At 38.8% G+C, this 26534-nt stretch overlaps 1 protein-coding gene across 2 annotated transcripts in view; it reads left to right on the top strand.

Annotated features, from left to right (window-relative positions):
- The window catches only part of FBXL13 (F-box and leucine rich repeat protein 13), a 245219-nt gene that overhangs the window by 156974 nt on the left and 61711 nt on the right, over window positions 1-26534 (top strand). For both annotated transcript variants that reach the window (XM_064575384.1, XM_064575385.1), the window contains 5 exons: window positions 12504-12602; window positions 13138-13255; window positions 13352-13514; window positions 22119-22238; window positions 23019-23145. In XM_064575384.1, the coding sequence (XP_064431454.1) occupies window positions 12504-12602; window positions 13138-13255; window positions 13352-13514; window positions 22119-22238; window positions 23019-23145 (627 nt within the window). The remainder of the gene's footprint in view (window positions 1-12503; window positions 12603-13137; window positions 13256-13351; window positions 13515-22118; window positions 22239-23018; window positions 23146-26534) is intronic.

The following is a 26534-nucleotide window of genomic DNA, read 5'->3' as shown; positions in this document are numbered from 1 at the left end:
ACAACTAATAAAGAGAGATTAGATCCCAAGTTTTGTAGGAATACTAAACAGAAAATGCAAAGGTATCAGCTGTGGCAAGGCCTGCTTTTTAACATGGTAAAATATTCTGCTCTTTTCCTAAGAGAGGAATTTTTAATTTCAGGCTTATATTACCATTATTTCAGTGAAGAGAAAGGACCACTAATAGTTGGTTGGCCTAAAAGATTCTGACATGAAATTTGAGTCATAAATTATTAGCCAAGCATCTTTTTGGATATTCTAAAATAAACCATGCAGAGAACTAAGCATTTCATGCCAAAGCAAAACTAAAAAGCTCTTCTTAGAGGTTTCATCCACCCCTTTTCTGGATACAGTCTTATTGGTTGATAGCACCAAGTGTTTGGCTGCATTGCAAGAAATCACTCAGCTGTGGCTGATTACTGCTATAATTTTTTCCTTGTTCAGGAAATCTTGTCAAAAATATGTTTCCAAGACAGCAAGAGAGAAAAAATTTCTTTCTTTCCTTTTTTTTTTTTTCCAGGGGAAGCCATTATTTGAAATACTAGTGGTAGGGTGAAGGCCCAGGTTCTGAGATAAAGGGGAAGAATTTATTTATTTTTTATTTTTTTAAAGATTTTATTTATTTATTTGACAGAGAGATAGCGAGAGCAGGAACACAAGCAGGGGGAGTGGGAGAGGGAGAAACAGGCTTCCTGCTGAGCAGGGAGCCCAATGCAGGACTCCATCCCAGGACCCTGGGATCATGACCTGAGCCGAAGGCAGACGCTTAACAACTGAGCCACCCAGGCGCCCCAAAGGGGAAGAATTTAGAAGTATTATTAAAAAACAACTATTCCCATCCCTGGCATTGTGTGTCATATGGGGATAGGTGGCATCTAGCCTTGGCTCTGCTATAGACAGTGTGACTCAGGACCATTTGTTCATTCATTCAGCACTTATGGAGCACCACTCTGTCTGACACTGTCCAGCACTGGGGACAAATCACACGACTTCTCGGAATATCATTTCTTTATGTTTGCAATGTAAGGGATGCACTAGAATGATCTGGCAAGCCTCTACCTCTAGTTCTTGAATCTTTACTTCTCTGTGGGAGCACAATGCACCCAGAAGAATAGTAATAGGAAAACTAGTATCCAGTATTACATGCCAGGCATTGTGCTAACTAACCACTTTTACATACACTTTACCCCATTTTGTTTTCTCAAGTAGTTCCTAAAAAAAGGAGGGAGGAGTATTATACCCATTTTACAGATGAGAAAACTAAGGGTCAGAGAGGTTGAGTTGCCTTTTTTTACAAAGGAGAGAGAAGCAGAGCCAGACTCAAACCCAGCTCTGCTGAGTCCAAGTCCAGTGTTCTTCCCTCCTCCAATCTCCAGATTTTAAGTGTTCATTCATCTCCCCTGGACTTTTCTCTGGGGATACTTGTGGAAAATTTAGAAGAATCCATGACAGGACAATACAAAAGACCTCATTTTTGCCTTATGGGTCTTCCATTAGCTTTCCCTACCTCCTTTCCTATTCATCCCAAGATGATCTTGCAACTTTATCCAAGTCCAATGCTTCCACTGTTTTGCTTTCGCCTGTACTTTACCTTCGACTTGAAATTGTTTTCAGTTTTGTCTGTAGCCAAATTCTGTACTCTTTCCCAGACTTTATTTGTCTTACTCCTAAATTTAATTCATTCGGCTCCAAGTAGTTGTCCAACACAGTGAGAAATTTTATTTTATTTTATTTATTTTTATTTTTTTTAAGATTTTATTTATTTATTTTGACAGAGAGAGAGACAGCGAGAGAGGGAACACAAGCAGGGGGGAATGGAAGAGGGTGAAGCAGGCTTCCCGCCAAGCAGAGAGCCCGATGCGGGGCTGGATCCCAGGACCCTGGGATCATGACCTGAGCTGAAGGCAGATGCTTAACGACTGAGCCACCCAGGCACCCCGAGAAATTTTAAAAAGAGTATAAGATCATCTCTTTAGGGGAATTAAGACATGCAGAATATAGGAAAGAGTTATGGCTAAAATAAAGAGTTTTAGACTTGGAAAGAGAAGGAAAGTAGCTGGAGTCATTGGAACTTGAGAAATAGTTAAGACTGGAGTAGATGAAAGGAGAAAGAGGCAAAGGGAAGTACAAGGTCAGACAGAGAGCAGAGAGGTCCACTGAGTCCTGGAGAAGTCAGATGCCTTTCTGGCTGGAGCAGCTAGGTTTAAAGACCGATGACAGCTGGGATGGGACAGTTGAAATGGAGGTTATTGTTGAAGAATGCTAATCAGAAGGAACACTGGATTAAGAGTTTGAACATCTGTGTTCTTGCTCTGTCAATTTGTAATCTGGGGGAAATCGATCAAGGAACACGAGCCTTTGTTTCCTCATCTCCTGGAGGCTACCTCAGCGTATAGGAGAAGTCCAAGCTCCTTAGAATAGCCTGCCTCTTCTCCTGCTGTTCCCACATCCAGCCATTTTGTAGTACGTCATCACATGTGAGCAGTCACTTACGGCTGAGACTTCCATAACATCGGATAATCACACTCACTCCATGAGAACTCTAGGAGTGCTGAACATGATTTCTCACAAAGCTACACAAGTTAAATAATACTCATGCATATGCATTTAAAAATGGAATGTTTCCCCTACTAATTTAGTTATTTAACTTGGAGAAACTGAAATTCCTTAATTAAGTATTTGGGATTGGAACTTTCAGGTCTTGAATGCTTCTATTTTAACTTCACAACGTGAGACAACAGTAAGATCTTAAAGCTTTCTTTTGGGTTATGCCTGGTTCAGGTACTTAGTGGTGCCAGATAGGGTGGGTAATCTCAAAGATGCTGATATGGATAAAAAATGTGGTCAGGCAAGTTCATATGATTGGCCAAAACCAAGCAGGCAAGAGCAAACAGCATCAGCTATGACTCTCAAATGTCCAAAGTTCCCAAGGTAGCTGTGATGGTTAATTTTATGTGCCAACTTGAATGGCCCATGGGGTGCCCAGCTTTTCGATTAAACATTATTCTAGGTTTGTCTGTGAGGGTGTTTCTGGATGAAGCTAACTTTTAAATTGGTAAACTGAGTAAAGTAGACTACCATCATCCAGTCTATTGAAGGCCTAAGTAGAACAAAGGGCTGAGGAAAAGAGAATCCTTATATATAAATCTCTGAGTGCAGCAACTTTACTTCTTTAGGATAATTTTGTCTAATTCCTGGGCCAAAACAGATACCCTGTTCAGACATTAGAAACATATTTCCCAAAAATTCTTTAGAAAAAAATTGTTCTAGTATCTCAGTCCATTCGGGCTGCTATAGCAAAATGTCAGAGACTGGATAGATTATAAACAACAGATATTTAGGGGTGCCTGGGTGGCTCAGTTGTTAAGTATCTGCCTTCAGCTCAGGTCATGATCCCAGTGTCCTGGGATCGAGCCCTGCATCGGGCTCCCTGCTCAGCGGGAAGCCTGCTTCTCCCTCTCTTACTCCCCCTGCTTGTGTTCCTTCTCTCGCTTTGTCTCTCTCTGTCAAATAAATAAATAAATAAATCTTTAAAAAAACCCAGTTATTTATTTCTCATAGTTCTGGAGACTGGGAAGTTCAAGATCATGGCACTGACAGATTCAGTGTCTATTGAGAGTCTGCCTCCTGGGTCACAGACAGCACCTTCTTGCTGTAACCTAACCTGGTGGAAGGGGTGAAGGATCTCTCTAGGGACTCTTTTATAAGGGGACTAATCCCATTCATGAAGGCAGAGTCCAAAATTACCTCTGAAAGGACCTACATTCTAATAACATCACCTTGAGGTTTAGGATTTCAATATATGAATTTTGCGGGGACACAAACATTCAGACCATAGCACCAAATATATTTCTACCTGAGTGAGGGCTTGGCTTCTGCAGCCACTCAAGATTGCATGCTCAGCCCCTGCTCTCAAGGGCTTCCCCTGGCCTTTGACTGGGTGCTCACATTGTCAGTGTCTGCTGGGCAGCAGAACCTAGCTAGACACAAGCTTTCTTTTTGTTCTCATAATTCATTCATACATTCTTTCATTTACTCACATAATAATATTACTTGATTATTCAGCTGACACTATGGTACCCTGCTGGGAGCTGGGGTACAGGGGAGTTAGTTCAACAACAAATCATAACATTAATTTAACTATAGTTATGATACTTATATGGTGCTGTGAGTGTATAATAAGAACCTGGCCTAATCTAAGGCTCAGGGACACTTCCTGAGCAGGTAGCATTTGAGCTGTGCTCTGGTTGTTCTGAGGATGCGGCACTCAGTTCCCCAACTTTTGGCTAGTCCTTTTTAAATAGGTGGAGGCTGTAATGATAGAACCTTGGAAGTCACCTTCAGTGACAGATGGGACACATGAAGTCTCCAAAGGTCTCCTAAGAGGTCCATTACAGCTGCTATTGCTTGTTCTCCCTGTCATGCTGTTGTGAAGATGACATTGCAGGGGTGTTCCCTCTGCTGTCTGTTGTTAGGTGAACTCTCAGTTTCCCATGAGTCTAAATACCATCTAATTTCTCATTCATGCCTATTTGTTATAGGAAATGAAACCTAAATAAATTATTTTAAGATAAATTCATCATAGGAAAATGCATTTGATCCTTCAATCAGTCAGTATTTTGAACATTCTCCAAGGCTGGTGCTTCCGTTAATGTGGATAATGATAGTTGAAAGAAAAATCAATACTACAAAACTTCAGTAATCAAAACAGTGTGGTATTGGCATAAGATAGACATATAAACCAATGAAATAGAATTGAGAGACCAGAAATAAACCTATACTTTTATGGCCAATTGATTTTCAACAAGGGTGTCATGACCATTCAATGGGGGAAAGAACACTCTTTTGAACAATTGTTGCTGGGGCAACTGGATATCTACATGCAAAAAAATGAAGTTGGGAGAGGGCTTGAAGATGGCAGAGGAGTAGGGGACCATATTCCAACCGGTCCCCGGAATTGAGCTAAATATCTACCAGACCACTCTGAACACCCACGAAATCAGCCTGAGATGTAAGAAGATCTGGATCTCTACAAACGGAATATCGCAGGTGGTTGGTTTCAAGGTCTGAAGCAGGCAGCCGTGATTCTGTGGGCAGATGTTGGAGGATAAATGGAAGGGGGAAGGAGCCTGGCTGCGGGGATCTGACACCGCCGGTGAGCAAGAGCCTCCCACGCTGGGGATGGAGCACAGACTCGCAGACCTGTAGAGGCGGGGAAAGGACTTTAGGGCAGCCCCCAGACTGAAACCGGAGCAGCAGGGCCGCACGTGGGAACTGGGGGCAACTGGCGGTTTTAGAAGCACAAAGGGCAGAGACGTGCCCCGACCTGGAGGTGAGGACTGGGAGCACTGCTGAGGGGCACACAACCCAGGACGCTGCAGTTTATAGCAGCACAGACAGAAACGGAGAGAGTGTGGCCTGGAGAGCCCACTGAAGAACAGACTGCAATCTCTGCTCTGAGGCAGAAGGTTGGAAACAGTCTCTTCTGCTCTGACTCTCGGAAGAGACGTGGAAAGCTGCCAGGGAAAGCCACGAGAGAACAAAAGCCCCCCAAAACCAGTTTCCACTGAGCCCATCCCCTGCCACAGGGGCAGGGCAACTGTGCCCAAACAGGTTTGCCTGAGAAACAGTGTGGCACGCTCCCCCCACAAAGGCAGGCTGAGAGAACAAGGGGCCAGCAACCCTAAGGTCCCTAGAAAACAGGTGCATCTTGCTTGGGTTGTGGTCAGTAATTTGGACTCTGTACATTCCCTCAACCACCCTTCAACAGAATGACTAGGAGGAGGAACCCCTAAAATAGGAAAGACTCAGGGACTGTGACTTCTCCCACAGATTTACAAATGGATACAGACATAACCAAGGTGTCAGAGATGGAATTCAGGGTAGCAAATGTGAAGACAATAGCTAGAATGGAGAAATCAATTAATTGCAACATACAGTCTAAGGGCAGAACTGAAAGTTAAATTGGCAGAACTTAAAAATGCTATCAATGAGATCCAATCTAATCTAGATAATCTAACAGCTAGAGTAAGCAAGGCAGAAGAACAAATTAGTGATCTAATAGAAGACCAATTAATAGACATGAAGGAAAAAGAGGAGGCCAGGGTAAAACAACTCAAAATCCATGAAAACAGAATCAGAGAAATAAGTGACACCATGAAACGTTGCAATGTCAAAATTATTGGGATCCCTGAGGGGGTGGAGAGAGAGAGAGGACTAGAAGATATATTTGAGCCAATCGTAGGTGAGAACTTCCCTATTCTGGGGAATGAAACAAACATTCATGTCCTAGAGGCAGAGAGGACCCCTCCCAAGATCAAGGAAAACAGGCCAACACCCTGGCATGTGATAGTAAAACTCGCAAATCTTAGAACCAAGGAAACCATCTTAAGGGCAGTTAGGGGGAAGAGATTCCTTACATACAAAGGGAGGAACATCAGAATAACGTCAGACCTATCCACAGAGACCTGGCAAGCCAGAAAGGCCTGGCAAGACATATTCAGGGCTCTAAACGAGAAGAACATGCAGCCAAGAATACTTTACCTGGCAAGGCTGTCATTTAGAATGGATGGAGAGATCCAGAGCCTCCAAGACCGGCAGAAACTGAAAGAATATGTGACCACTAAGCCGGCCCTACAAGAAATATTAAGGGGGGTTCTATAAAAGGAGAAAGACCCCAAGAGTGATATAGAGCAGAAATTTACAGGGACAATCTATAAAAACAAGGTCTTCCCAGGCAACATGATGACAATAAATTCATATCTTTCAATAATCGCTCTCAATGTGAACGGCCTAAATGCTCCCATAAAACGGCACAGGGTTGCAGATTAGATAAAACGACAGGACCCATCCATATGCTGTCTACAAGAGACTCATTTTGAACCTAAAGATACATCCAGACTGAAAGTGAAGTGGACCTCAAAAGAAAGCTGGGGTAGCAATTCTTATATCAGACAAATTAGATTTTAAACTAAAGACTGTAGTTAGAGACACCGAAGGACACTATATCATTCTTAAAGGGTCTATCCAACAAGAAGATATAACAATTTTAAATATCTATGCCCCCAACATGGGAGCAGCCATCTACATAAGCCAGCTGTTAACCAAAATAAAGAGTCATATTGATAAATATACGTTAATTGTAGGAGACCTCAATACTCCACTCTCAGCAATAGACAGATCATCTAAGCAGAAAATCAACAAAGAAACAAGAGCTTTGAATGACACACTGGACCAGATGGACCTCATAGATATATACAGAACATTCCACCCTAAAACAACAAAATACTCATTCTTCTCGAGCACACATGGAACTTTCTCCAGAATACACCATATACTGGGTCACAAATCAGGTCTCAGTGGATACCAAAGGATTGAGATTATTCCCTGCATATTCTCAAACCATAATGCTTTAAAACTGGAACTCAATCACAAGAAAAAATTTGGCAGAAATTCAAACACTTGGAAGCTAAAGACCACTCTGCTCAAGAATGTTTGGGTCAACCAGGAAATCAAAGAAGAATTTAAACAATTCATGGAAACCAATGAGAATGAAAACACATTGGTCCAAAACCTATGGAATACTGCAAAGGTGGTTCTAAGGGGGAAACACATAGTCATCCAAGTCTCACTCAAAAAAATAGAAAAATCCCGAATTCACCAACTAACTGTACACCTTAAAGAAGTAGAGAAAAAGCAACAAACAATGCCTGAGCCATGCATTAGAAGAGAAATAATTAAGATTAGAGCAGAGATCAATGAATTAGAAACCAGAAACACAGCAGATCAGATCAACGAAACTAGAAGTTGGTTCTTTGAAAGAATTAATAAGATCAATAAACCACTGGCCAGACTTATCCAAAAGAAAAGAGAAAGGACCCAAATTAATAAAATTATGAATGAAAGGGGAGAGATCATGACTAACACCAAGGAAATAGAAACAATTATTAGAAATTATTATCAACAACTATATGCCAATAAATTGAGCAACCTGGAAGAAATGGATGCCTTCCTGGAAACCTATAAACTGCCAAGACTGAAACAGGAAGAAATTGACAACCTGAATAGGCCAATAACCAGTAACGAGATTGAAGCAGTGATCAAAAACGCCCCAAAAAAACAAGAGTCCAGGGCCTGATGGATTCCCTGGGGAATTCTACCAAACATTCAAAGAAGAAATAATACCTATTCTCTTGAAGCTGTTTCAAAAAATAGAAACAGAAGGAAAGCTTCCAGACTCATTCTATGAGGCCAGCATTACCTTAATCCCCAAACCAGGCAAAGACCCCATCAAAAAGGAGAATTTCAGACTGATATCCCTGATGAATATGGATTCCAAAATCCTCAACAAAATCCTAGCTAATAGGATCCAACAATACATTAAAAGGATCATCCACCATGAGCAAATGGGATTTATCCCCAGGATGCAAGGGTGGTTCAACATTTGCAAATCAATCAATGTGATAGAACACAGTAATAAGAGGAAAGAGAAGAACCATATGGTTCTCTGAAATGATGCAGAAAAAGCATTTGACAAAATACAGCATCCTTTCCTGATTAAAACTCTTCAGAGTATAGGGATAGAGGGAACATTCCTCAAGTTCATAAAATCCTTCTATGAAAAAACCCACAGTGAATATCATCCTCAATGGGGAAAAGCTGAGAGCCTTTCCCTTAAGATCAGGAACACATCAAGTATGCCCACTCTCACCACTATAGTTCAATGTAGTACTAGAAGTCCTAGCAACAGCAATCAGACAACAAAAAGAAATAAAAGGTATTCAAATTGGCAAAGAAGAAGTCAAACTCTCTTTTCACAGACAACATGATACTTTATGTGGAAAATCCAGGACTCCACCCCCGAATTACTAGAACTCATCCAGCAATTCAGTAATGTGGCAGGATACAAAATCAATGCACAGAAATCAGTTGCTTGCTTATACACTAACAATGCAACTGTAGAAAGAGAAATTAGAGAAACGATTTCATTTACAATAGCACCAAAAACCATAAGATACCTTGGAATAAACCTAACCAAAGAGGTAAAGGATTTATACTCTAGGAATGACAGAACACTCACGAAAGAAATTGAAGAAGACACAAAAAGATGGAAAAACATTCCATGCTCGTGTATCAGAAGAATAAACATTGCTAAAATGTCTATGCTACCCAGAGCAATCTATACCTTCAATGCCATCCCAATCAAAATTCCAATGACATTTTTCAAAGTGCTAGAACAAACAATCCTAAAATTTGTATGGAATCAGAAAAGACTCCGAATCGCCAAGGAAATGTTGAAAAAGAAAAACAAAGCTGGGGGCATCACAGTGACTGATTTCAAGCTATATTACAAAGCAGTGGTCACCAAGACAGCATTTTTCTGGCACAAAAACAGACATATAGACCAATGGAACAGGATAGGTAGCCCAGATATGGACCCTCAACTCTATGGTCAAATAATCTTTGACAAAGCAGGAAAAAACATGCAATGGAAAAAAGACAGTCTCTTCAGTAAATGGTGCTAGGAAAATTGGACAGCTATATACAGAAGAATGAAACTCGACCATTCTCTAACACCATACACAAAGATAAACTCAAAATGGATGAAAGACCTCAATGTGAGACAGGAATCCATCAAAATCCTAGAGGAGAACATAGGCAGTAACCTCTTTGACATCGCCCACAGCAACTTCTTTCAAGATACATCTCCAAAGGCTAGTGAAACAAAAGCAAAAATGAACTTTTGGTACATCATCAAGATAAAAAGCTTCTGCACAGCAAAGGAAACAGTCAACAAAACAAAGAGGCAACCCACAGAATGGGAGAAGATATTTACAAATGACACTACAGATAAAGGGCTGGTATCCAAGATCTATAAAGAACTTCTCAAACTCAACACCCAAAAAACAAATAATCAAGTCAAAAAATGGGCAGAAGACATGAACAGACACTTCTCTGAAAAAGACATACAAATGGCTAACAGACACATGAAAAAATGTTCATCATCATTAGCCATCAGGGAAATTCAAATCAAAACCACACTGAGATTCCACCTTACACCAGTTAGAATGGCAAAAATTGACAATGCAAGAAACAACAAATGTTGGAGAGGTTGTAGAGAAAGGGGAACCCTCTTACACTGCTGGTGGGAATGCAAGTTGGTACAGCCACTTTGGAAAACAGTGTGGAGGTGCCTCAAAAAATTAAAAATAGAGCTACCCTATGACCCAGCAATTGCACTCCTGGGTATTTACCCCAAAGACACAGATGTAGTGAAAAGAATGGTGTTATGCACCCCAATGTTCATAGCAGCAATGTCTGCAATAGCCAAACTGTGGAAAGAGCCAAGATGCCCTTCAGCAGATGAATGGATAAAGAAGATGTGGTCCATATATACAATAGAATATTACTCAGCCATCAGAAAGGATGAATACCCAACTTTTACATCAACATGGATGGGACTGGAGGAGATTATGCTAAGTGAAATAAATCAAGCAGAGAAAGTCAATTATCATATGGTTTCACTTATTTGTGGAACATAAGGAATAGCATGGAGGACATCAGGAGAAGGAAGGGAAAAATGAAGGGGGGGAAATTGGAGGGAGAGACGAACCATGAGAGACTATGGACTCTGAGAAACAAACTGAGGGTTTTAGAGGGGAGGGCGGTGGGGGGAAGTGTTAGCCTGGTGATGGGTATTAAGGAGGGCATGTACTGCATGGAGCACTGGGTGTTACACGAAAACAATGAATCATGGATCACTACATCAAAAACTAATGATGTATTGTATGGTGACTGACATAACATAATAAAATTAAATTACATTAAAAAAATACTTGAAAAGCTAAAAAAAAAAAAAGAAGTTGGATTCCTACCTCATACCATACACAAAAATTAACTCAAAATGGACCAATGACCTAAATATAAGAGCTAAAATAATAAACCTTAGATGAAAACACTAAAGGTAAAGCTTCATGACTTTAGATTTGGCAATGGATTCTTAGATATGATACCAAAACCATAAGCAACAAAAGAAAAAAAACAGATAAATTGGGCTGCATAAAATTAAAAACTTGTGCATCAAAGGACATTATTTAAAAAGTGAAAAGACAACCTAAAGAATGGGAGGAAATATTTGCAAATCATATATCTAAGGCTCTAGTATCCAGAATATATAAGGAATTCTTATAAATCAAGAACTGAAAGACAAATAACCCAATTAAAAAATAGGCAAAGGGCTTGGATAGACATTTCCCCAAGAAAGATATGCAAGTGACTGATAAATACATGAAAAGATGCTCAATATCATTAGTCATTAAGGAGATGCAAATCGAAATCACAATGAGGTACCACTTCAAACCCACTAGAAAATTTTTTTAAAGGAAAGTATGGGAAAATGAAAAATAATGCTGGCAAAGATGTAGAGAAGTGGGAACACTCATAGATTGCTGGTGGAATGTAAAATGGTGCAACCACTGTAAAAAAACATTTTGGTGGTTCCTTAAAAAGTTAAACATAGAATTACCATATGGTCCAGCAATTCCACTCCTAGGTATATACTCATAAGAACTGAAAATTGGTACTCAAACAAATAGATGTATATGCATGTTCATAGTAGTACTATTCAAATATCCAAAAGATGGAAACAACCCAAATATTCATCAACAGATGAATGGTTGAACAAAATGTGGTATATTCATTCAACAGAATATTATTCAGCCACAGGAGTGCTTGGGTGGCTCAGTCAGTTAAACGTCTGCCTTTGGCTCAGGTCAAGATCTTGGGGTCCTGGAATCGAGCCCCATGTCGGGCTCCTTGCTCAGCGGGGAGTGTGCCTCCCCCTCTTCCTCTGCCACTTCCCTCCCCTCCATTCATGCTCTCAGTCTCTCTCTCTCAAATGAATAAATAAAATCTTTTTTTATATACAGCCATAAAAATGAATAAGGTACTGATACATGATGCTACATTGTGGATGAACCTCAAAAACATTATGCTAAGTGAAAGAAAGGATATACAAAAGGCCATATATTGTATAATTCCACTTACACTAAATATTTAGAATAGGTAAATCCACAAAGATAGTGACTGCTGGGGGCTGGGATGTGTAAGAAGCAATGGCTTAGTAGATTCAATTTCCTCTTAGAGTGATAAAAATGTTTTGGGACTAGATAGAGGTTATGGTTACATAAGATTATGAATGGTTTATGGCCCATTTAAGTGATTAATTTTGTGTTATGTGAATTTTGCCTCAATACAAAAATTAAACAATAAGTTAACTAGACTTATTGTGGTGATCATTTCACAATATATACATATAAGAAATTAAGTAGTAAAGAAATCAAGATTAGATCCTTTCCCGCTTAGGTCGTCCATATTTTATGGTTTTAATTTTAAAATACAGTAGTAAAATCATGACATACCTTGGGCTATTACTTCTTTAGGGTTTTATTAGATGTCATGCTAACGAATTCTTCCATCATTTTCATCTACTCTGTACAATTCAGATTTCAGTCCAAGGCTTCAGGAACATTGCAAACAGCTGCACCGGAATTATGCATCTGACCATCAACGACATGCCAACTCTAACGGACAACTGTATAAAAGTAGGTAGTTGCAAAGTACATTTTCTTCTCAGTCCTAATAGATGGGCACATTTTCTAGTGGCTTGGATTACTGAAAAATATGAATGGTATTTTCAATTTAGTTGTTTTTATAGTAAGAAAATCATTAAAAAATTTACACACACACAAACATTTGAACATTTGAATCCTTACATACCCTAAAAAACTCCGTTTCCCAATTAGGATATTTTTATTTCAGAGATCCTGTAGCCTAAGCATAAACTTTAACTTTAGTTCTCTGTGTCAAACTTCTAAATATAGTGATTTTTTTCAGCATTCCATTTTCTCATGTTTTCCCCCACTTTGTAACATGATTTAATTTTGATTCCTCTCCATTACTCAAGTGTAAGTGTGCTCAAATATATTGAATAAAGGTACCATTGTCTTTGAAATTAGGAAAATTTAATAGTTAATATGTCTCCTTCTGAAAATATTGAGAAAAATAAATAACCTCATTACTTTGCTAAGCTTGTTCTATACACTGTGGTAAATTTAATCATCTTTTTTTCTTCTAAAGGCTTTAGTTGAAAAGTGTTCTCGTATAACATCAATAGTTTTCATTGGTGCGCCTCATATCTCTGACTGTGCTTTTAAAGCTCTTTCTGCTTGTAACCTCAGAAAGATCCGATTTGAAGGTTTGTGATATTAAAAATGGGGTTCAGCATTAATGTTTACTTTTACTCTTGGGGCATTACAAATACAATATTTCCCTTCTGTTTTTTTTTAAACAGGAAATAAAAGGATTACTGATGCATGCTTCAAGTTTATAGACAAGAATTATCCAAATATCAATCACATTTACATGGCAGACTGCAAGAGAATAACAGATGGTAGCCTTAAGTCACTTTCACCTTTGAAGCAACTGACTGTGTTGAATTTGGCAAATTGTATAAGGTAATGAGTCACTCAGTTATATATTCAAGAAATATTGATTATCTAAAATGTGTGAGACCCTCTTCTTAAGGGGCTCACTAGTTAGTAAACATGAAAGTCAGGAGTTCAAGTACAGGGAAGTGCAGAGTTCTGTGGTAACATAAAGAAGGGGCACCCATGTGGAATCATGGACTCTTATAAGATTAAATGAATTCACAGGAACACTACGGGCTACTTTTCCTAATGAGGATTCTCATGGTTAGTTCAGTTTTACCACAGTGTATAGAACAAACAGGACTTTTCCCAAACGGACTTTGTTAGTTGCTTAGGAGAAACCAATCTTACTGAAGGGTTTCCTCTTCCTACTCTTGGTTAGATTTGTCCTCTGTGTGGAGTCCCTAACAGATGGACAGATGACAAGTTCTTAATGAAACCCTTTCTTCAGCTGGGTATTGGGCTTCTATCCTGGTATTCTCAGGTGGGCAAGGATCAAATTCTTTTTTTTTTTTTTAAGATTTTATTTATTTATTTGAGAGAGTGAGAGAGGGAACACACGAGTGGGAGGGAGGGGCAGAGGGAAAGGGAGAAGTAGACTCCCCGCTGAGTAGGGAGCCCACTGTAGGGCTTGATCCCAGGACCCAGAGATCATAACCTGAGCCAAAGGCAGACACTTAAATGACTGAGCCACCCAGGCAACCCAGGAAAGCATTTTCTATTTAGGCTTCTAGGACTCCTTAGATTAAGAATAAAATATAGGTGCTCACAATTAAAAATTATTACATGTATAAAGATATGAGTCACCATGAGAAAGAGTTACCAGAAACAGCAAAATAAATTTGACCTTCAAATAATTCAGATATTGGAGTTGTCAGACATAGGATATTAAGCAAATATGTATGAAATGTTTGAAGAAATTAATGAAATCAGAAATATGAGCAGGCAACAAAATATGAGAAAATAACTAGATTTATTTAGAAAAACAACTTTTAGGAATAAAAAATATACTTATATATTGATATATATATAATATATTGAAATATATTTGAATATGATATATTGAAATAAAGAAACCCAGTGGATTGCCAATCAGCAGATTAGAACTCACTGAGGAGAGAAGTACAGAGATGGAAGATAATGTCTTCCATGACAGCAGAGTAAAAAAAAAAAAGAAGAAGATGAAAAATATGAAAGAGTATATCATAGGGTAAAAAGACAGAGAAGTTTAGTATCAGAGTTTCAGATTAGATTTTAAAATTTCATTTATAAGAGACAAGCCTAAAACAGTAATTTTGAGAGTCAGAGAATATACATTTTCTTCAACCACACATCAATCTTTTTTAAAATGGGCTGTGCATGAAGTTTTAAAGCAAGTTTCAATAACTTTCAAATTATTAGTATCAACAAACTTTATTCTCTCACTACAATGCTATTAAATTAGGAATCAGTAATGAAAAGGTAAATTAAAAACATATATATGATTTAAAAGCAAAAATTCCAGGGTATCAGAATCACCCAAGGAGCTGAATAAAACTACACATGCCCAAGCCCTACCCTAGAGCTCCTGAATCTGAATATTTAGGAATGGAACCCCAGCTTCTGTATTTTTTTTGAAAAAACTGGTTGGCTCAGATGGTTGAGCGTCTGCCTTCAGCTCAGGTCATGATCTCCAGGTCCTGGAATTGAGCTCCACGTCGGGCTCCCAGCTCCCTCTCTCTCTGCCTCTCCCTCTGCTTGTGCTCTCTCTCTCAATCAAATGAATAAATAAAATCTTAAAAAAAAAACACACAACAAAACAACATAGATGCTTTTGACGCATAGCCAGATTTGGGATTAATACATTAACCAATTAACTGGGACCGTTACGTGAATAATCCTTTTCTGTTGACTTTTGATGCCTCCTGGGTTATAATATAAAATTATAGATACATATATATACACATATTTATACATACATTTACGTATATATGTACATTCACACACATATGAGTGTGTGTGTATATATATATATGGATGTGTGTATGTATGTCTGTTTTCAGACTACCTTTTCTGTTCCATTCACTTATCTGTCTTCTAATTTTATACAGTATTTTATCTGTAAAATGGGGAAAATAAGAGTATAAACTCAGGACTGTTTTGAGGATCAAATATGTTAATTCATGTAATATGCTTAGAATAGCGTCTGGCACATAATAAACACTCAATAAATGTTACCTATTATTATTGCTTTATAATATGTTTTAATATCTAATGGAATTAGACTCTCCTTAGTAAGTTAGATATTTTTTGCCAGTTTATTCTTCCAAATGAACTTTAGAAACTTTTTTTTTTTTTTAAATAATCTATGCCCAATGTGGGGCTTGAACTCATGACTGTAAGATCAAGAGTCACATGCTCTACCAACTGAGCCAGCCAGGTGCCCCTCCAAATGAACTTTACAACAATTTGGTCACATTTCAGAAAAAATCCTATTGAGATATTAATTGAAATTGTGTTAAATATATAAATTAATTTTGGAAAAATAGTTTTACAATAGTTATTTGATTTTCTCTTTATCCAAGAATTATTTATTGAAGATATATTCAACTTCCCAAATTATACACAACTCGTGAATCGTTGAACAGTACATCAAAAACTAGTGATATACTATATGCTGGCTACTGAACATAAGAAATTAAAAATAAATAAATAAATAAATAAATAAAACGCTTAAAAAAAAATTCCCATGTAGTTTATGGCTAATAATCACTTTGTAAATAATTTTCAGTTTTATGACATCATGGTACAAAAAGATGGCTTGCACAATTTCCGTCTTTCGGAATTGAGATTTTTTTTATTTAGGGGTAAAGGTGGTGGGGAAGATGATGATTATGTTAATATGTTGGATACCTTTAAATATTGCATGGAACTTAAACTGAATTACTTATTCTAATTTTTATACCTCTTTTTTGTTTGTCAAAAGCTCAGTCTACCAAAAAAATTGTATCTTAATTATGTTCTTTTTGAATTTCTATTTTCATTTTATTTTATATTTATGCTTTATTATATGTTGCATAAAAATTCATAACTAAAGTTACCAAAACAAACAGACTGAACTTGGACTTCCCCTCTGTAACAGAAAATATATTTATAATTGATATTTATATTATTACTGTTCATATTATGTTTATTATTGTATATATTATTCTTTATATTATTATATGTTCGGTATTTCTATTGCGGATGAGAAATCCAGAGGTCAGTCCGATTTTTTTTTTTTAATAACACACACACACACAACGTATTTTTATTTATTTATTTAATTTATTTTATTTATTTTTAAAGGTTTTATTTATTTATTTGAGAGAGAGAGAATGAGAGAGAGCACATGAGGGGGGAGGGTCAGAGGGAGAAGCAGACTCCCCGCTGAGCAGGGAGCCCGATGTGGGACTCGATCCAGGGACTCCAGGATCATGACCTGAGCCGAAGGCAGTCGCTTAACCAACTGAGCCACCCAGGCGCCCTATGTAGTGATTTTAAAAATACGTTGTGGGGCGCCTGGGTGGCTCAGTTGGTTAAGCGACTGCCTTCGGCTCAGGTCAAGATCCCAGAGTCCTGGGATCGAGTCCCGCATCGGGCTCCCTGCTCAGCGGGGGGTCTACTTCTCCCTCTGACCCTCCCCCCTCTCATGTGTTCTCTCTCATTCTCTCTCTCTCAAATAAATAAATAAAACCTTTAAAAATAAATAAAATAAATTAAAATAAAATCACTACATAATTACTCCATTTCACTGTCACAGTTTCACGGGGGGAAGAATATGATCTCAAGAATCTATACCCAATATACTATCTTCATTGTGGGTGGTAACTTTAATCAACATAAAATTACCTTGTAGTCTTATTTAATATTTTTATTAGCATAGTGTTTTGACTCAATGTATTCATTATTTGCCACTGCTGTATTATTTTTATTTACATTTGCCTAATACATCTTTGCAATTTTTTTTGTTATGTTGTCATCTTATTTTAAATGTGTTTTTTGTAGACTACTTATAATCTAGATTTTATTTGTTAAACCAATTTGAAAATCTCTTGTCTTTTAATAGGGGATATTTTCAACTTATTTATATTTATCATTATTATAAAACTGATATATTAGGTCTTCCTTGGCTTCTTCCATGTTTCTACTATTTGTACTTACTTTTTACCTTTTTGTTTTTATTTACTCTTCTTTTTTAACATAAGGATCATGTTTTGCTATTTTAAAAGCTTTTATATATCACTGATTATTGTTTTGTGTTTACTTATTCTTGTATCTTTCTCAAGAATCCTCTTTATTTAAAGATTGAATCCTAGTTCACTCTTTTTTATCTCATTTATTTTTAATTCTTTATCTTTCTGCATTTCAAAGGAACTTCTCAAATATGCCTTCTACTAATATTTTAAAGGGTCAATTTTGGTTTTGATGACTTAAATTAGGTTATTATTCTTATCATTGAATTTTTAGTTTGTCATCTTTTTTTTTGACTTGTTTGTTAATTTGAGTATAGTTGACACACAATGTTACATTAGTTTCAGGTGTACAACTTAATGATTTGACACCTTTATACATTATACTGTTTTCACCATCTGCATGTAGCTACCATCTGTCCTGTTATATCATTATTACAATATCATTAGCTGTATTCCTTATGCTGTATTCCTTATCCTTTTATTCCCTTGACTTGGTCATAACTGGAAGCCTGTATCTCCTCTTCAGCCTTTTGCTTATCCTCTCACCCCTCTACCCTCTGGCAACCATCAGTTTGTCCTCTGTATTTATAGGTCTGATTCAGCTTTTTGTTTGTTTATTCCTTTGGTTTTCTTCTCTCTTTTTTTTAATTTCACTTATGAGTGGAATCGTATGGGTTTTTTTAGATTTCATTTGTTGCCAGGAATGGTCAGCAATCCCTGTACCGACGGATGAAAGATTACTCCAAACTTTGCCGTGAAAGAGAGGGGAAGGCAAGGGGGCAACGCTCAGAGATGAAGACCCTTTGCTCTTCTTTGCTCCCTCTTTTATTGGTCCTTCAGGCTATCCTTTCACTGTTTCTCAAGCATGTGATGTGTGACAAGGGGTCTTACTGAAACTGAGAGGATTGACGGGAAAGATAAGATATGCTAATCTACGTGTTCAACTAAACATAGCCTAAGGTACAATGCATACATCTCTTAGATCACAGGGTGGCTGTTTGGGCTAAGAGAGCTTCAGGGAAGGCAACTCCCCCGGCATTCCTACAGCAGAGTGGTCACGCAGGTGTCGGCATTCCAAAGGCCCACGCCCTTCTCCGAAACCTTCTCTTGCCCCCAGCGGCCTGTGTGTTACATTTTAGCAAGCCAGGTATTATGGCTGATTTCATGCTCCGTATTAACCCCAACAATTTTTGAGTGGAATCATATGGTTTTGTCTTTCTCAGTCTGACTTAGGTCATGTAGGTCCCTCCAGGTCCATCCATGTTGTCTCAATGGCATGATCTCATCATTTTTATGGCTGCGTAATATTCTATTGTGTGTACTGTATAGTGTGTGTGTATATATGTATGTACACCACATTTTCTTTATCCATTCATCAACTGATGAACACTTAGATTGCTTCCATATCTTGGCTATTGTAAATCATGCTGCAATAAACATGGGCTGGATATATATTTTTTGAATTAGTGTTTTCATTTTCTTTGGGTAAATATCCAATAGTGGAATTGCTGGACCCTATGGTAGTCCTATTTTTAATTTTTTTAGGAACCTCCATTCTGTTTTCCATCGTGGCTGTGCCAATTTACATTCCCATCAATGGTGTACAAATTTTCCCTTTTCTCCACATCCTCACCAATACTTATTATTTCTCGTCTTTTGGATACCAGACACTCTGACAAGTGTGAGGTGATACTTCATTGTAGTTTTGATTTGCATTTCCCTGGTGATGAGTGATGCTGAGCATCTTTTCATGTGTCTGTTTGGCCATCTATAGGTCTTCTTTAGAAAAATGTCTATTCATGGGACGCCTGGGTGGCTCAGTCGTTAAGCGTCTGCCTTCGGCTCAGGTCATGATTCCAGGTCCTGGGATCGAGCCCCGCATTGGGCTCCCTGCTCCACGGGAAGCCTGCTTCTCCCTCTCCCACTCCCCCTGCTTGTGTTCCCTCTCTCGCTGTGTCTCTCTCTCTGTCAAATAAATAAATAAAATCTTTAAAAAAAAAAAATGTCTATTCAGGTCCTCTGCCCATTTTCTTAATTGGAATATTTGTTTTTTGGATGTTGACTTGCATAAGCTTTTTTTTTTAATTTTTTTTTTTTTTTTTTTTGACAGAGAGAGACAGCGGGAGAGGGAACACAAGCAGGGGGAGAGGGAGAGGGAGAAGCAGGCTTCCCAGGGAGCAGGGAGCCCGATGTGGGGCTCAATCCCAGGACCCTGGGATCATGACCTCAGCCAAAGGCAGACGCTTAATGACTGAGCCATCCAGGTGCCCCTAAGCTTTTTTTTTTTTAAATGATTGTTTTTTTCTTTTTACAAAAGTTTATTCTTAAATGTACAACAAGATCTAAGAAAACACTTCATTCTAGCTGTAGGTGGCAACAGATGCTATGACAGGGAATCCAGATGTTTAAACGGGAATGGAATTAAGGATCACCTTTGCCTCAGGCACAAGGAACAGCTTATTTTTTGCCAGATTTCTTCTTTTTTTTTTTTAAGATTTTATTTATTTATTTGACAGAGAGAGCGCAGCAGAGGGAGGGGGAGAAGCAAACTCCCGCTGAGCAGGGAGCCCAATACAGGGCTTGATCTCAGGACCCTGATATCGTCACCTGAGCCGAAGGCCGACACTTAACTGACTGAGCCACCCAGGTGCCCTTTGCCAGATTTCTTAATTCCACCTGTGGCCCTGGAGGCTTTCCCCGTGGTCTTTGCTTTTAGCTCTTTGAGTTTCTTTTGCTCCTCTTTCTGTTTCTGCTTCAACGCCTTCTCTTCCTCGTCCGTCTCCTTGGGCTGCTTCAGGGGCCTCTTCCTGCCACCTTTGCAGCTGGGCACGGCACCTGCCCCCCCTTCTCCAGACCCTGCCACCAGAAGATGACTTTTATAAGTTCTTTATATATTTTGGATATTAACCCCTTATCAGACATAATTTGCAAACATCTTCCATTCAGTAAGTCGCCATTTTGTTTGGTTGGCTTCTTTTGCTGTGCAAAAGGTTTCATTTTGATGTAGTCCCCCAATAGTTTATTTTTGCTTTTCTTTCCCTTGCCTTAGAAGACATATCTAGAAAACCTAGATATCTAGAAAAATATTGCTGTTTGCCATCTGTTCTTTATCTCAGGTGGCCACCTTTTCATCTTAGAATGCATCTTGTTACAGCCAGGTCACTCCTTATTAATTCCTATTGCTTCTTTACACTGTTTACTATGTTCTAATGTTTTTGTATTTTCTTTTAAAAGTCATTTTCAGAGGTTTGCTTTCTCAAGTCTTACAAATGCCATGCCATATTTGTTTTCTGGTTAGTAAAAATATCTCTCAATGAATACACCAGCCCTGCTGCTTGCCAAGAGATAAGTTGATCAGTTGTGTTTATACTCTCCTTCTCCCTTCTGCCCTCCCATTCCCCCACCCACCAAGCCCTTAACTGCTTTCCCAGGTGCTGCCACAGTCCCCCTGTCCTATTACAGATGGAAGGGGAGTTGATGGACAAAGGAGGTATCCCATTCAACTGAAACAGGCCCATTCACCTTCTGCCTGTATTGCTCAGCTCTTTGTAAATCTGACCAAACAAAGGGTATAAGAGATATCAGCAGTCAACTTATATGGCTCCCAAGGCTCTTCCCATTGGTACACCTACCTATAGGATTGTTGTGTGTGAAAGCCACCTCTCTTAGGATGCAGTGTGCAATCTCCTGTTGTGCTGTATTTACTGAAATGCTTTTTAGAAGGAACTGGTGGTCTCCAAATGGAATTAGAAATAAAGCTCCCATTGGAAGATAGGGAACAGATGGGCCGAACAGACTTCTAGCCATTCATAAAGCATAGTTCCTGGTGGAGAGTGAAAATGGCACTGACACAAAGGTGTCTCTGATTATGGATAGACAGTGTGGGAAGACTGAGGTCAAGGTCTTCCTCCAGGTTTTCTGTACTTCAGCAGAAAAAATTCCATAGGTCACTTATTGGATTTTCAGTCCAGCTACTTGACCCTGTATTTAGTGAAAATTCCTGCAAGATTCTGGCTGTAGTTTGACTGTTAGTGTTGGTTCTCCCTTTCCTAAGTTTTGGTGTTTTTCTTTTGCAGGAGACTGCATCAGGGACTGCTTAACTTGATCACATTTTAACACCAAAGAGACCTTAAGAACCATCTGTCTTGTTAATAATTCTAATAATCATGCCATTTAATTAAATGAACAATGAACAGGAAGAACATGTTAATTAATCCTTCTCCCGTGACTATCATTTATACTTTTTCTATTATACTGAATTTATATGATCAAATTCGGTTTTAAAATGTTGACACAATACCCATATAAAGATATTACCATGCTATTTTAGAATGTATTGAATACAGTAACTATTACTTAAGTAGTACTCTATACCTTTACACATAAAATCACATGTGAGCTTTTCTCTTTCCTACAGAATTGGTGATGTGGGACTAAGACAATTTCTTGATGGTCCTGTGAGCACCAGGATAAGAGAGCTAAATTTAAGTAACTGTATCCACCTGAGCGATATCTCTATTGTGAAACTATCAGAGCGGTACGATAAAACAGTAAAATTTTACATCATTTCATTAGTAATGTGTATCTGCTAATAGGAGACTTCAGAAATAGACCTTCAGAACCATTTGGGAAACACCAGGAGACTGAGAAACTGGTCTAATACTCAGGGAAATAAAATAAAATAAAAGACATTGGAGTCAGATAAAACTAGTCTTTTGATCATATCTGAGATGTTTCTTATTAATCTCACATTAGAGAATGTTTGAGATAGAGTCATTAATGAAGTTATCACTATCTAGACATGACTGACTTCTCTGCACTTTTCAAGGATATTATCTCTATGTAAGCATTTCCCAAGGGATGTTCAGGCTGGTGGGTTTATTCCTTATCCTCTTTACTTGTCAGAGACCTTGTGTACAGTAAGTAAGAGTCAATTCCTATAGCAAACGTGTAAGGGATTTTCTCATTGTACTTGGCTTTGTACTTTTAGTGGTCATTCATCATACTTACATGATAGCTTTTTGTATACATGTGATATTTTTTCTTATTAGAAATTATGATACGAAATGAAACCATAGATATAATAGATATATTTGCCATAGGAATAATACATAATATATAATATATAATAATCCACCTCCCTTTCATCCTACTTTGTAATGCCAAATTATTTTCCACTTTTAAGTTTACTTTTATTTTGAGAAAAAAAGTCCTTGCTTCAATACCATTTGCTTCTCTCAGATAGTTTTGGTATAAAGAAATTGCTACTGACCTGTGATTAAAAGTAAAATTAATTCTTCATACTGCTTTCTTTCAGCTGCCCTAATTTAAACTACTTGAGTTTACGAAATTGTGAATATTTGACTGACCTAGGAATTGAATATATCGTAAACATCTTTTCCTTGCTGTCAGTAGATCTCTCTGGAACACATATCTCTAATGAGGTAAAGAAAATTTTCAAACTATTTCAATGACTTTTATTGTTTCCAGTAATAGAATCATTTTTCACTTTGTAAACAATGAAGAGAATATAAATTATTTTTATTTCCTAAATATTAGATTATAAAAGGTAAGATTAGGAATATTGTTTCTAGAATAGTGATAGATGAGATTATTTGTAAATCAATGGTCTTGTTTCTCTGCTTACAAAGTGGCAAATTCAGTATTTTGAGCAAAGTCCTGACAGATTGGAATGTTACATGATAGACTGAAATCTGTTCCATTATAGAAGTTTGGTAATGTGGACATAATATATTCCAGTTGGCTTATATATGCTTTTCTTATGGACTGAACATTCTGTAAGACTACCTGAATGCCTTGAGATCTCACTCTTTAGTTCAAAACTGAAGTCTAGAAATGGCCTTACCAAATCTACAGAAGGATATATTTTGAAGAACTAATTTCTGGGACGCCTGGGTGGCACAGTTGGTTAAGTGTTGGACTCTTGGTTTTGGCTCAGGTTGTGATCTCAGGGTCCTGAGATCGAGCCCTTTATCAGGGTCCATGCTCAGCACATAGTCTGCTTGGGACTCTCTCTCCCTTTCCCTCTAAAATAAATAAATAAATCTTTAAAAAAAGGCACTCATTTTTTGCAAGCTGCTGATGCTACTCATCAGAGTTGAAATTCGGTTCACACTCATCCTATCACTCCAGCACTGCTAATCAAAATGAAGATAAACCTGGAGAGATTTGCCAGGTTTCTGAAAAACTTCAGGGGGCTGTAGTTAGATAAGGAATGCATTGGCTTCTCTTGAAGATCAGGCATTGGACTCATCAAATATCACCTGTGAGGCCCTTCCTTCCAGGCAAGTATAGGAACTCTGAATATCTCTGAAAAGCCCTTCCTTCCAGGCAAGTATAGGAACTACTTCTCTATATGGATCTCCAGCCCCAGCACATCCTTGGACATGACGTATTTCTCTCCATTTCTCACTGCATTACTGATAATCCGTGTTGTGTCCATTCTTCCCCAACATTCAGTGGGCTCTGTTAGATGTAAGACTAGGTTCTTTCCTTTTTTTTTTTTTTATCTAAGAGTGAATTTAGATTCAGCCTCCATTCTGCTAGATGGTCTCGTCTCCCTTCCCTTGGGAGTGTCATCTCTGTGTGGTATGAGAGTGGAGTGGGGGCAGTTACATGGAGTCAACGTGTTATGGTGCAGGCAAGTCTGATCTTTTCAGTGTTGTCTTCTGTCCAAGCTGGGACACACTGGGATGGCTGTGAGCTCATTTGGTCTTTGGTTTCCTGTTTAGTTAGATCCCTGATGTGTCTTCCTAGTCCCAGCTCCAAAGGCCCTTTAAGTCTTCTGGCTCCTCTGTCATGGATGTCTTGCTTTGGGCCCCTTCTGAGCATGGGGAACCTGTGAGGGTGTCTTAGGTTTGTAGTCCTAGACATCCCCTGCAGACATTTTCCTGCTCTCACATCTAGGGGTATTGCCCTCAGGCCCGTGCCTCACCCTTCTCTCACTCTGCTGCAGAGTGGCTGACTCATGCCCACTAGATTCAGTTGGGTTTGGTGCCTGTGAGGCATTCGTGAGCAACTGGAGGATATGAAGAAGCAAGAGGCCAGAGTCTACCTCCGCCTTTCTTTGCATCAGCAGCAGCAGCTGCATTCCCTACATGGTCCTCTGCCTCCAGTCAGGCCTCCTGTGGTTCCAGCTTCCCTGGTGACCTTGGCCCCTGGGGTCCAGTAGCAACACCTCCTCTCATTGGTCTCCCAGCATAGGGGCAGGAGTGGCTTCCTGCTGCTGCTCACATCTCCAGATTTGTCATTATCCTATTTGGCTTCTCGGTGTCTCTGCCACTAATGTAGCCATTTTCCCGTCACAGTGAAACTTCCGCAGTTGTGAACAGAGTTGTTTCTGTTTTCCTCTTTCGATCCTGGCTGACACAACAGCAAGCACCGGAAAACCCAGACGCCTTGTTGCTTTTCACAACCGAGCAGGGAAGGGTGGGGATGGGCTCCCATTTACCTAGATCCCGCCTACCAGGAGGTTCCAACCTTCTCTCCAGATGAATAGAGCCCATGGAGGTCTGGACCAGGGCCCTGCATGGAGGATCTCCCAGCATCTCATTCTTCGCTTCCCTCTAGCTCCCCCTTCCTCTGCTCTTTCCCTCCACCCCTCCTTCCTCTCCCTTTCCCTGCTCTCTCCCTTCTCTTCTCCTTCCCTTTCTGTTCCTCTTCCTTGTTCTCTTTTCTGCTCTTCTTTTCTCTTGACATAGACTAATCTGGGGGTGGAAAAAGTGTTCCAACTGATTACACGGTTTGAAAAATATTATGTCTCAAGACTTCCATGGTTTAAAATTTAAAGTTTGAAGGCCTGGGATTTTTTTTTTTTTTCCCTCCTGTATTCTTCTGTAAAAACCTTCCCCTGACAACTACAAGTAGATGCCCAGCTGCTGTCAGAAGGGTCATGAGGTAACAAGAAGCAGAGGATCAAAGCACATTATAAAACACATTAAAATATGATTCCACCACAGCACTCATCACAAGCCTGGAGTGTCTGGTGAACATTTGTGGAACAAAAGCAGTGAAGCTTAAATGCTTTATCCTAGGTTTTGGCATTTCGGGAAAACTCAGTTTTTACTTTCAAAGACCACATATTAAAGTTTTATCTACTGAGGACAAGTTAAAAACTTAGGATATAGGGGCGCCTGGGTGGCCCAGGCAGTTAAGCGCCTGCCTTTGGCTCAGGTCATGATCCCAGGGTCCTGGCATGGAGCCCTAATCAGGCTCTCTGCTCAGCAGGGAGCCTGCTTCTCCCTCTCCCTCTGCTTGTATGTTCTCTCTATCTTTCTCTGTCAAATGAATAAGCAAAATCTTAAAAAAAAAAAAAAAAAAAAAAAAAAAACACCTTAGGATATAGCCTCAAGTCCCATTCACAGTTTTTTTTTCTTGTAAAGAATATACACAATCTGAGAGAGCTGTAAATGGCTATCTATGGGGAGAATGCTAGTTATGTTCTGCTAAAATATTGAAAAATAAGTCTTCTGAAGGTTTTTGTTTTCTTCCTCCAAATTGGTTAAATTCTGATCTAAAAGTCAAATGATTGACAATACAGTACTAGAACAGCTGTGGAAGCTAATCTCAAACAGTCAAAATAAAATGAGTAGCTCAGGGGCGCCTGGGTGGCTCAGTCATTAAGCGTCTGCCTTCGGCTCAGGTCATGATCTCAGGGTCCTGGGATCGAGCCCTGCATCGGGCTCCCTGCTCTGTGGGAAGCCTGCTTCTCCTTCTCCCACTCCCCCTGCTTGTGTTCCTGCTCTTGCTATCTCTCTCTCTGTCAAATAAATAAATAAAATCTTTAAAAAAAATAAAAATAAAAAAAATAAAA

The sequence above is a fragment of the Mirounga angustirostris genome, unplaced genomic scaffold (genome assembly GCF_029215605.1).
Source record: "Mirounga angustirostris isolate CCGP_5_RB_7025 unplaced genomic scaffold, mMirAng1.0.hap1 SCAF_12, whole genome shotgun sequence".
Lineage (NCBI taxonomy): Eukaryota > Metazoa > Chordata > Mammalia > Carnivora > Phocidae > Mirounga > Mirounga angustirostris.
The sequence above is the reverse complement of the archived record's forward strand: the minus strand, read 5'-3'. Positions and strand labels throughout refer to the sequence as shown.